Source organism: Drosophila takahashii, chromosome 3L (assembly GCF_030179915.1).
Source record: "Drosophila takahashii strain IR98-3 E-12201 chromosome 3L, DtakHiC1v2, whole genome shotgun sequence".
Lineage (NCBI taxonomy): Eukaryota > Metazoa > Arthropoda > Insecta > Diptera > Drosophilidae > Drosophila > Drosophila takahashii.
In genome coordinates, this window is record NC_091680.1 from 7,946,544 (window position 1) to 7,957,237 (window position 10,694).

General features: G+C 41.8%; 4 protein-coding genes across 6 annotated transcripts; 2 read left to right on the forward strand and 2 right to left on the reverse strand.

The window, feature by feature from the left end:
• Nucleotides 1–141: 141 nt before the first annotated feature.
• eIF3l (eukaryotic translation initiation factor 3 subunit l) lies at nucleotides 142–2,259 on the forward strand. Its single transcript, XM_017141700.3, has 4 exons — nucleotides 142–301; nucleotides 446–924; nucleotides 983–1,955; nucleotides 2,015–2,259. Exons 1-4 carry the CDS (start codon nucleotides 269–271, stop codon nucleotides 2,147–2,149), a joined length of 1,620 nt encoding a protein of 539 aa, XP_016997189.1. The 5' UTR covers nucleotides 142–268; the 3' UTR covers nucleotides 2,150–2,259.
• Nucleotides 2,260–2,701: 442 nt separating this feature from the next.
• RhoGAP68F (Rho GTPase activating protein at 68F) lies at nucleotides 2,702–8,181 on the reverse strand. Of its 3 annotated transcripts, none has more exons than XM_070214594.1 (6): nucleotides 8,032–8,181; nucleotides 6,799–6,968; nucleotides 5,205–5,330; nucleotides 4,610–4,642; nucleotides 4,352–4,547; nucleotides 2,702–4,296 (listed from the first exon to the last, which is right to left on the reverse strand). In XM_070214594.1, exons 2-6 carry the CDS (start codon nucleotides 6,833–6,835, stop codon nucleotides 3,249–3,251), a joined length of 1,440 nt encoding a protein of 479 aa, XP_070070695.1. In that variant the 5' UTR covers nucleotides 6,836–6,968; nucleotides 8,032–8,181; the 3' UTR covers nucleotides 2,702–3,248. The 3 variants fall into 3 exon arrangements, with proteins under 3 accessions (XP_070070695.1, XP_016997155.2, XP_016997156.2); XM_017141666.3 differs by having other exon boundaries at nucleotides 4,610–4,645; XM_017141667.3 differs by lacking the exon at nucleotides 8,032–8,181 and adding an exon at nucleotides 7,885–8,024 and having other exon boundaries at nucleotides 4,610–4,645.
• A 195-nt stretch (nucleotides 8,182–8,376) lies between these two features.
• Nucleotides 8,377–9,857, forward strand: ND-SGDH (NADH dehydrogenase (ubiquinone) SGDH subunit). The gene is made up of 4 exons (XM_017141567.3): nucleotides 8,377–8,571; nucleotides 8,642–8,871; nucleotides 9,469–9,575; nucleotides 9,642–9,857. Exons 1-4 carry the CDS (start codon nucleotides 8,487–8,489, stop codon nucleotides 9,778–9,780), a joined length of 561 nt encoding a protein of 186 aa, XP_016997056.1. The 5' UTR covers nucleotides 8,377–8,486; the 3' UTR covers nucleotides 9,781–9,857.
• Nucleotides 9,851–10,484, reverse strand: Atg12 (Autophagy-related 12). The gene is made up of 3 exons (XM_017141569.3): nucleotides 10,320–10,484; nucleotides 10,128–10,264; nucleotides 9,851–10,069 (listed from the first exon to the last, which is right to left on the reverse strand). The coding sequence occupies exons 1-3, from the start codon at nucleotides 10,393–10,395 to the stop codon at nucleotides 9,947–9,949; spliced, it is 336 nt and encodes a 111-aa protein (XP_016997058.1). The 5' UTR covers nucleotides 10,396–10,484; the 3' UTR covers nucleotides 9,851–9,946.
• Nucleotides 10,485–10,694: the final 210 nt, after the last annotated feature.

Genomic DNA, 10,694 nt, shown 5'->3' on the forward strand with positions numbered 1-10,694 from the left:
GTCAAATTAAAAGCAAACAAATTCTAAAAACAAAACGATAAATTCAGTTTATTCTCAAAAAATATAAAATCCATATATTTTTGAAACATTTTCAGAATACCCCAATCGGCTGGGCTGTGAAAACATCGATAATCGACCACCCCTATCGATAGTCGATCACACTGCTTCTCCCTCTTTTCGCCAAAAATTTGTTGGCGTGTTGTCAATTTCCTCAGCGTTTGATAGGCTTTGCGTTTTGTGTAGCACCGGAAAAGATAAATCAGCGACAATGTACGGCGGAGATGAATACGCAAGCAATTCGGTGAGTGCAGCAAGTCCGGGAAGATCCCATATCGAGAAATCCATTCCGGGACCCGCCGACAACATAACCCAACTTTTGAGCCCCCTTAAAAACATATGTAAAATGTAAGAAACACTCATTGGTTCTTTGTTTTTGGGATTCCAGGAGTACTACGATGACTTCGCGCACACCGGCGACCCGCAGCTGGACATGGAGTACGAGAGGAACTACTTCGCCACCCGGATGCCGGACAACGTCAAGTACTTCCTGATCAACTTCTGCCAGGCGATCAAGGAGGGCAACCTGTACGACATCCAGAACATGTACGAGAACACCTTCCCGCAGATCAGCGATCACCACTTCGACAAGACCGCCTGGCCGGAGGAGCAGGAGGTGGCCGCCATCGTGGACAACGACAAGGTCTTCCTAATCCTCTACAAGGAGCTCTACTATCGCCACATCCATGCCCGCATTCCCGGTGGCCCCAAGTTGGAGCAGCGGATCAACTCGTTCTTCAACTACTGCGACTTCTTCAACCTCATCATCTCGGCCCAGAATCCGGTGATGCTGGAGTTGCCCGACATCTGGTTGTGGGAGCTTGTGGATGAGTTTGTCTATCAGTTCCAAAACTTTGCGCAGTATCGGTGGGTAGCTCCTGCACTTACTCCTCTGGAAATCTATTTAACCCTATGTATTTTACAGCGCCCGTCTGACGGACAAGTCGCAGGAGGAGATCCAGCAGCTGTGCGTGAACCACAGCAACGTGTGGAGCATCCTGTGCATCCTAAACGTGCTGCACTCCCTGGTGGACATCTCGAACATCAAGAAGCAGCTGGAGGCCATCTCGCAGGGCGTCGATCCGCAGACCGTTGCCGGTGACTTCGGCAAGCTGTCCTTCTACAAGATGCTCGGCTACTTCTCCCTCGTCGGCCTGCTGCGCGTGCACTCGCTGCTGGGTGACTACTACCAGGCCATCAAGGTGCTGGAGCCCATCGAGATCCACAAGAAGTCCGCCTACTCGCACATCCCCGCCTGCCAGATCTCCACGTCGTACTACGTGGGCTTCGCCTACATGATGATGCGCCGCTATGCCGATGCCATTCGCACCTTCTCCGACATCCTGCTGTACATCCAGCGCACCAAGCAGCTGTACAGCACGCGCTCGTACCAGAACGACCAGATCAACAAGCAGGCGGAGCAGATGTACCACCTGCTGGCCATCTGCCTGGTTCTGCATCCCCAGTGCATCGATGAGTCCATTCAGCAGGTGCTGCGTGAGAAGAACTACCACGACGCCATGTTCAAGATGCAGTGCGGTGATTTGGAGGTCTTCAAGTCATTCTTCGTCTTCGCCTGCCCGCGTTTCGTGAGCCCCTGCCCGCCGGCCGCCGATGCACCGATGGAGGACTACGTCAAGGATCCCATGGAGCACCAGCTGCTGGTGTTCATGGACGAGGTGCGTCAGCAGAAGGATCTGCCCACGACCCGCTCGTATCTGAAGCTGTACACCACCCTGCCGCTGACCAAACTGGCCTCCTTCATCGATCCCAATGCCAGCGACGATGACGTGTCGAAGCTGCTGATCCGCCTGCTCTGCTTCAAGCACAAAATGCGCAACCTGGTGTGGAGTAAGGGACCCAGCGGCCTGGAGGGAACCTTCAAGTCGGGCTCTGAGGTGGGTTGTTTATCAAAAGATGGTGCAACAAGTTAACTAATCCCCCTTTTATCTTCCAGTTGGACTTCTACATCGACGACGACATGATCCACATAGCTGACACCAAGGTTTCGCATCGGTATGGCGACTTCTTTGTGCGTAAAATCCTCAAGTTCAACGATCTGAATCGCAAACTGAAGAACATCAACATTTAAGTCGACTCCCTTGTGACCCTTTATGATCTATTTAATATTCCAAACTGGACCGATTTCTCTTGATATCAATAAAAATCGCTTGCGGCTATGCGCAAGTTTGGTCCCCAAAATGTCTCCTTTAAATGAGTTTTGAGTGTTTTTGCGATAAAGCTAATCACAAATGAATTTATAAATTGTTTCTATAGAACAGAATATAGAATATAAATACTAAATTTTCATTAATGGAATTCAAAGAAGAGAGGGCCATAATTTTGTGATTAAATTTGCATGAATTTTATTTACTCTACAGTTAACATTGATTTTTTAAAAATTTTCCAATTTTTGTTCTCAAAAGAAAGCACAAAAAAATCTGGCAAATTAAAAAAATTCATAAAAATTATTCATTCAATTCGAAATTAATTAGAAAAACATTCAAATTATTTCACATAGAATTGAATTAAACAAATCAGAAAATTCATGGATCATATGCCAAAAGTTTTGACCCAAAACAAAAATTGAATGATTCACGCAGGGCTCTATTTCTAATCCCAAAAACATGAAAATACTTTGAGCTAGTGGTTTTAACATTTGCTTTATTTTTAACAATACCTTTATTTTATAAAAATTGTTTGTATGACTATAAGGAAATTCAAAATTCTACACATTACGATTTTAGAGTTGGCCACAACTCCACTTCTGCGTGGCGGGTGCCAAGATTCAGCAGCGCAACCAAGATTCGTTTGCGGTCATGGGGGAATGTGCGTTTGCGTTCAATTAATACATAGTATAATAATAACATCTCGTATCGAATTTCTCTCCTGTTCGCCAAACGAACACAAGCAAATTTCTTTGGTAAATGAATCGTAAATCGTACTAAGCGCTTAATAATTGTGATTTGGGTTGCGGGTGGCGGAGGAGTTGGCGTGGAGTTGGGGCTACAAGCAGTTCCACTCATACACACAGTTTAAAATTCAACTTAGGATTACACAGTACACACTTTATACACCGCTGCCTTTTGTGTTTTTTCTCTTTTTAGCTAACCATCGGTTCACTTAGGACTAACATTAAAATCAAACAATTTACAATTACGGACTTGTTTGTGAGGGTGGTTGGCCAGTCGTTAATCGACGGACACAGTGCGCTGATTGACGTCGATCAAGTAGATGTCCTTGTGGTTCTGCAGCACAAAGTCGACGAATGCGTTGATCGGTGCAATCTCCTCCAGGGAGGTGCTGGTGCTGCGCGACCACAGGAAATTGGGACCGAACACAATGGCCAGGTTGGAGGAGGTCATCTTGTTCAGGTCCTCGCAGTCCATTACCCTGACCAGGAACTCAACAATGTACTTGAACAGCTCGTAGTTCTCCTCTGGCAGTTTTTCGCGTATCAGTTGGGTCACATTCCGCGAACGCTCCTCCTTGGGCCAGTCCAGGAATCGAGTGACATCCTCGTACAGCTCGAAGGTGAGCAGCGGCTCGGCGAGATCGCGCAGGAAACTCTTCAGCAGGCCGGCTATTACGTGCACATTGACGCTCTTAAGATCCACATCCTCGCCGCGATTGACGCGCTCCTTGAGCGCCATAATCTCCGAATGGTTCCCGGATCGCCGGAAAATTCCCTCCGTATCGATGACGCCCGTAATGGACAGCGAATCGACGCACTTGCGCACAATGGGCGGAATGGAGTTCAGGCAGGGGCTATTGACCACAATGAACTTCAGGGGCACACCGAATTGATGCGTCGTCGCCATTTTGTGCTGCTGCTGCCGGGATGCATTTATGCTGCTGCTGCTGCTGCTGCTGGGTGGCGGCGTCGATGGCTTCCGGCTGGGGTTCAGCTTGTCGTCCAGGTCGCAAATGTTGTCCGGCAGCTTCAGCTTGTTCAGGCCGAGCGCCTGGCGCAGCTCGTCCAGGCTAGAGATGTAGACTAGCTTCTTGCGGAACTTGTCGCTGATGAAGGGGCTGAAGCAGTTCCAGATGACCCGAATGATCCACGTCGGATGCACCACATACAGCGTCTTTAAATTCTTGCGGAAGTTGCGATCGAGCTCCTTGTACGAGTTCCACAGCAGCTGCGTGGATGGCTTGTTGTCCTCCTTGAGGCCTTGATGGAAATACACCAAAATATAGTCGTTCTCCACAAAGGGTTCAATGTCTTTGATGATGTCACTGTGGGAGAAAAGGAAATCAGTAAATAAATAATATAAATAAATATATATCATACCGCACGAATCCTTCGAGCTGGGACTTCTCGGGAAAGCGAGATGCATAAATGCCGAAAATGTGACGACCTTGCTTGTCGGTGCCCAGGAAATCGCATTTGTTTCTGGGCGCCTGAAAGTTCTCCGACTGTTCCCTGAGTTGGTCCTCAAAGTCGTCCTCCAGTGGATTTACATCTTCTTCGGGCTCTAGTTCTGGATCTAAGAGAATCGACAAACGTTATTCTACTCTATGAATTTCGAAAAAGGGTGCTCCAACTCACCATCAGCCAGGACAAAATCGCCGACCATAACATCTTCTGGGGAAAAATTAGAGATTGAAATTAGTTGAAGTTATGTTTTGGGGGAATCACAAAATGTGTAGTTCCTAAAGTAAAATCTTGGTGTTTAAACATCTAAAAATGTCTGTAAGTCGAGAAGAATCTTAAGGAACGTAGTGTGAAAATAGTTTTATATATGAGTGATTCTTTCTGAAACGTATCGAGATTTTCTTCATGGTCTCAAAACGATATCTAATTTTTATGACACTATCACACCATTTAAAAAGGATTTAAAAAAAAAAATCCATTTGACAGAAGCGAAGATATGGCGATGCTATTTTTTTGTTTAATTAATTTATAATTTTAAGTTACGTGTGGTAAAAAATAAATAAAAATACCCAAAAATTATTATTTTTGCCAAGCTTTCAGATAAAAATAACACCCATAATGGTTCCCGTGCAAAATATAATCCAAACTTAATATTTCTTTTGCGGTTTTCTGCAAATCGGCATTTTTAATCTTTATAAAAAAATAGCATAACGTTCTATACTTAATTCTTGTTGGCTCCTGAAAGTTTATAGGTACATAGATTACTTACTTTCTAAGGGCGATGGGGCCAACAGTTCGGTATCGTCAAACTCTAGCTTCGGCTCAAAGTCGTGCAGATCGGAGAGACTGGGCTGCGGCTCGTCCGAGTTATCGACGATCGGATTGATGGCTGGACCTTGGGGTGCGAGAGGGAAGGCATTTATAAGTCTCGTAGGTTTCCCTGGCGCAGGACTGGTATTCCAAAAACGTAATCTTACAAGTAATGCTTTCAGTTAAGTATTTTGACCGCCTGAGGCAACAAGTTTAGTTCGGATTGAGTTTGAGTAAGTGAATAGACATGAATCAGAGAAATTTAATTTGATGAGTACGTTGGCATCTGATTGGATAATCAAGAGTCTTACTGTTTCGATATTATTGGCAGACGATTACAGAGATTACTGAACAGAACAGAACAGAGACGATTAGGAAACTCTAAGCTAGGACTAGGACTAGGACTAAAAGGATAGGACTAGGGCAAACACACGATCACATATCACACAAACCTCGTAACAAACATTGGCAACAACACAGCTAGCGAAAAGAGGTAAAGTAAACAAATAGGATCCACAACAAACCAAGCAAACACGTTGGATAGTTAAAAATGCAAGAAATGTATGTACAGAGACGGTGAGCTGCCCACATAGGCTGGGTTAAACAGTTTGAAAATGGGGTTAGTAGCGCAACTTGATACCAAAAACAAAGAGGTTGGTTAGGGGGCGTTGGGGGGTTTAGTCAGGGACGGGGGGCAGGGCACAAAATTAGTCGTAATTGCTGGCTATTACTGTTAGTTCTCAAACGAGGGCACTTCTCCCCTCAAAGAAACTACGATACGGTAATGAAAACAAAACAAAGCAGCGCAAAGAAATGACTCCCAGAACTTGAAATACAGATTAGAGGCATTTAAAAGAGAAGTCGCAATTCTTTTTATAATTTCTTAAGGCCTGTTTTTTTTATCATCTTAATGGTATGCTTAAAGCTAACTGGGAATAAGTTGATTGTAGCTTATTATGAGAACGGAGAAAAACGAGCTTAAGTTTGGTTTCTTATAAATGGTATATCATTTATTATTTTACCTATTATAACGTAGTTAAAGATTTAGAAGAATGTTGAACGAAATTTAACGTTTTTTTTAATATTTTGAAATGGTATATCTTTAAGTTTCATTTCTCTATCATATAGATTTTCATCAAAACACCTCTGTTTTTAATCGTAGTTTTATAACGTATTTAAACATTTTTATTTAACTTTTTTTTTAATATTTTGAAATGGGATATGTTTAAGTTTCACTTCTCTATCATATAGATTTTCATCAAAACACCTCTGTTTTTAATCGTAGTTTTATAACGTATTTAAACATTTTTATTAAACTTTTTTTTTTATATTTTGAAATGGGATATCTTTAAGTTTCACTTCTTTATCAAATATATTTACTTTAAAACACCTCTGTTTTTAATAACAGTTTTGGGAATTCTTTCTCAGCGCCCAAACAAGGCAAATCGCTAGCAGTTGCGCTCAAAATGCTAAGCAGTTAAAATAACCAAAGAACAAAACTATAGATATTCGAATCAAAAAGCATGACTTGGTCGATCGGCCGGCGGACTTACCTGGTAATCTCGGTGCGAAACGCGAATGGGCGTCCATGGTGGTTGAATATATATGAATGTCGAGTGCTTTCAGGTGCTGTCCGTCCGTTCGATGTGATTGGAATTCTCGCGGTGACGCAGGACGTGGCTCAGTCGTTGGGCTCGATTATTGGCATGTAGAATATATGCGGCTGAAATGTGAGAATAAATTAGCCAAAAGCAGCAGTTTGCCAGTACTCTATCGATGACGTCATTAGCCAGCTAGTTTTGGTCGATTGGTTGGTTGTTATTTCTTGGTATTGGAAATAGTACAGGTTATATGGCATTGCTGATTCACATTTATTCACTTGGATGGATTTGGTTAAAGTTAATGGCGAAGGGGTTTCGCTTGGTAACTTGGCCCTGAAAGACACCTGCGCCTACATCCACATCCACATCCACATCCACGTCCACGCCCACCTCCTCCTACATACAGTGGGTTTCAAGACAAATGAATTGCTTTCCGAAAGATAACGAACACAGAATGAAATGAACAGAGGCTGCTTATCGCAATTCCAACACAAAGTTTCACAAATTCACAGTGACAAAAATGAAACGTATTTTGCTTGCTCTTTTCGCAATTTGTTTGATTTGCTTATATCTTGAATTTGTCATTCAATTTTAAAAAATTTGTCTTCCATTCAAGAATTTTTAACTTTCGATGATATTTTTATGATATTATATTTTATGTTCTTTAACATTAATTAATTCAGATAACATTTGCTGTTTTATTTATCAAGATTAGTTACTATAACTGAGGGTACACCCTTTAAATTAATTAATAGGTTTCAAAGTTCAAAATGTCATATCCTTTTTGCCATCACTGTTCGGAACTGTATACCACTTTCTGGGCCACCACTGTGTTAGGGAGTAGGCTGATCCTTTCTCACCGCCACTGTAAATGGGAGTCGCCTCCTTTGTCCCGCCACTGTTCGCACATACACACAGGAGGTAAGTTAAAATTGCACAAGTTGGTAGGAAAACGCAATTTCCTACTCTCTATAAACAACCGATAAAATTGCAAGCAAACTGCGCATTTGTGTCTTGCCTTCTTTTAATTGTATTTACTTTTTTTGTATACTGCGCTGCGAACTTTTATCAGCCCTAAGAAAATATCGCACTTGACACGATTGCAATGGTTTGTCTTCACCCCGATTTCATTTCACAATTCCCTAATGTTTTTACTCGGTATGTCAGCTTTTGCGAGAAAAGTACCTTTTATCAGTACGGGAAAAATTTTTCGTTAATTTTGCTGCCAGACGACGTTGTTTTTGTCGATGATTAGTGGTGGCAAACTTTTGGTTTGGCGAGCCCATTAGTGCTGCAAAAAAGCGCAAATCGACCAAACTTGGCAGAGTCACGAGGAGAACTTTTTCGTGTCACGATTGACACCTAATAAAAAAATAAGATTTATTAAAATTTTAGTCTTTCAAGTTAATCGTAATAGTCGTTGTAAAATATTTTAATCTATTGCTGTCCACATATTTATTATCCAATTAATTTTGTTTATTTTTTAAACACAAAATCATCTCACGCTGCCATCTCTGCTGTTATCGATATTTCAAAACACATGAACGGTCCCTCTGCAGTGTGACCGTTCGCCGTGCTGCTCGCAACTTTGACACGACCAGTTCCAAAATATCGTGAGATTTACGAAAAACTACTTTAAAATGGTCGGTTGGAGCCGTTTGCTGTCGCCGGCGGCGAAGTTCGCCAGCTACCGGGCCGTCCTCCAGGAGCCCGCCTGCCGTAATGGTGAGTGCAACGCGGAAAAGCCACCGTAAACACTGTCCACATTACGCAACCAAATATTCTGGATTTCTAGCCCTGCAGCAACAGCTGCGCAGGATGGGAGGCGATCATGGACACCACCACATGACCATCAAGCCGTCGCGCTTCCAGTGGGACAAGTTCAAGGATCTGATGCACTTTTACGTAATGCTCGGCGTGATTCCAGTCACCGCATTGGTCCTCTACGCGAACATCTTCGTGGGTCCCGCGCAGCTGGCGGAGATCCCCGAGGGTTACGAGCCCAAGCACTGGGAGTACGAGAAGGTATGATGGGATAACGGGATTTATAGATTTTATTTTAATTACTTTAATTAATTTTAATTAATTGGATAAACTTGCACAAAGATCATAATTTAAGGTTTGTAGCGAGTTAAATTGAATTTACATTCAAAATATTCTAAAATAATTGAATAAACTTCCACAAAGATCATAAATTGAATGTTATTCAATGTACATTCAATTTAACTCGGTAAAAACCTCGAATTATGATCTTTGTAAAAGTTTATCCAATTATTTAAGACCAACTACTAGCATTTCAATATGCTTCAAATGAAAATGTAAATTTGGTATTATGCTTTGGTTTCTAGATATTTGTTTTTTTAATATTACTTTAGTATTTTACTAGAATAATTCTAGCATTAATCCATATTACAACTATTAACTTGAAAATTATTTCATATGTGATGAATTCATAACACGCAACATTTTAAAATCGTTCTAAAGTATTTAAAATTAATTACTAGACAATGTTTAGCTCGTCAAAAATTATATGTTTTAAAAACGTTTATAATAGTGTATCTTTAATTTTCTACTCCATCATAACATAGAGTTTCTAATTCAAAATTTTTTTTATAATTTCAGCACCCCATCTCGCGCTTTATTTCCCGCTACATGTTGAACTCGGAGCAGCAAAACTACGAGAAATCCCTGCACTATCTCTACGAGGAGAACGAAAAAGCACAGATTCGGTGAGGCAAAAACTATACCTAAATTATACCTATATTTATACTATATTTTCCTTAATATTCCTTTAGCCTCCTTGAGGACCAGGTTCGTCGCAAGATGTCCGAGCGCAACGACTACCAGGCCTACTACTACCGACCATCGGTGGCCAAATACCACAGGGTTTCCAAGGAGGCTGCCGACGAACTGGAGGCCCTGCGCGGAGACTAGACCCCTTGTAATATTCTTTAAATACCATTGTTAGGCTCCCGTTTTGGGGGAAATAAAGTGTGAAATCGAGTTCGCAACATCAGCTTAGTCACATTTAATAATATACAAAAATTACACAGTAGTCGAATAAATACTTAAGGTTTAGCGTAGTCGAGTGCGTATCGATTTAGCCCCACGCCTGATTCTTGCAGTAGTAGAGCACCAGTTTGCCATTGGTTCCGTGGCACTCGTACAGGTTCTTGATTATCTGATCCGGGGCGGGTGCAAATGTCTGATTAACGTAGAGGAACTGCAATATAAAGATCTTAACTAAGATAGGGTTTCTCAGGAGTCCGAAAAGTACTTGCAATTTGCTCGTTGGCATCAAGTTTAAGGAACTTGTGGATGAACTGTTGGATCCAGCCGACGGTTTTGCTGGGATCCACTGTCCAGGTTCGCTTCTTGATGATCGGCACATTCCCAGTGGCGTTCAGAAGGATACAAACTGATAAGGAAAACATTGTGATAATAATAATATACTACAACTTATGGTCTATTACTCTTGGAAGCATCCTTATCAGCGGGCGTGGAGGTGGAAGTGCTCAAGGCCGCCTGGGATTCTGGTGTGTCTGCCATTTATTTGGAATGTGGCTAAATCGTTAAGCTCCAAATTAATGGGTTAAAATTGCCAATTTGTAAATAAAATATAAAATATTAGAGATGGCAAAACAATGATGACAAAATCGATAGAAGTCACGAGATAGCTGGATAATCAGTTTTAGCTGGCTATAATTTTATGTAAACCAAATTGTAATTTCTTTAATATTTAAAGAAAATTTCCTAATTTTGTGATATTTTTAAGCTTCTAAAATCAATTTATATAAAAATCACTTTCTGACTCACAAAATACGCTATTCACTTGCTCATCTCTAGCG

Excerpts from the sequence above, each read along its gene's own strand:
- eIF3l (XM_017141700.3), top strand. The coding sequence starts at position 269 with ATGTACGGCGGAGATGAATACGCAAGCAATTCG. Across the intron at positions 302-445 it reads ATGAATACGCAAGCAATTCG|GAGTACTACGATGACTTCGC; the intron begins GTGAGTGCAGCA and ends TTGGGATTCCAG. Across the intron at positions 1,956-2,014 it reads CCTTCAAGTCGGGCTCTGAG|TTGGACTTCTACATCGACGA; the intron begins GTGGGTTGTTTA and ends TTTATCTTCCAG.
- Atg12 (XM_017141569.3), bottom strand. The coding sequence starts at position 10,395 with ATGGCAGACACACCAGAATCCCAGGCGGCCTTGAGCACTTCCACCTCC. Across the intron at positions 10,265-10,319 it reads TGATAAGGATGCTTCCAAGA|TTTGTATCCTTCTGAACGCC; the intron begins GTAATAGACCAT and ends TTTCCTTATCAG. Across the intron at positions 10,070-10,127 it reads TTGATGCCAACGAGCAAATT|TTCCTCTACGTTAATCAGAC; the intron begins GCAAGTACTTTT and ends TTTATATTGCAG.
- ND-SGDH (XM_017141567.3), top strand. The coding sequence starts at position 8,487 with ATGGTCGGTTGGAGCCGTTTGCTGTCGCCGGCGGCGAAGTTCGCCAGC. Across the intron at positions 8,572-8,641 it reads GGAGCCCGCCTGCCGTAATG|CCCTGCAGCAACAGCTGCGC; the intron begins GTGAGTGCAACG and ends CTGGATTTCTAG. Across the intron at positions 8,872-9,468 it reads AGCACTGGGAGTACGAGAAG|CACCCCATCTCGCGCTTTAT; the intron begins GTATGATGGGAT and ends TTATAATTTCAG.
- RhoGAP68F (XM_017141666.3), bottom strand. The coding sequence starts at position 6,835 with ATGGACGCCCATTCGCGTTTCGCACCGAGATTACCAG. Across the intron at positions 4,646-5,204 it reads GGCCCCATCGCCCTTAGAAA|AAGATGTTATGGTCGGCGAT; the intron begins GTAAGTAATCTA and ends ATTTTTCCCCAG. Across the intron at positions 4,297-4,351 it reads CAGCTCGAAGGATTCGTGCG|TGACATCATCAAAGACATTG; the intron begins GTATGATATATA and ends TTTCTCCCACAG.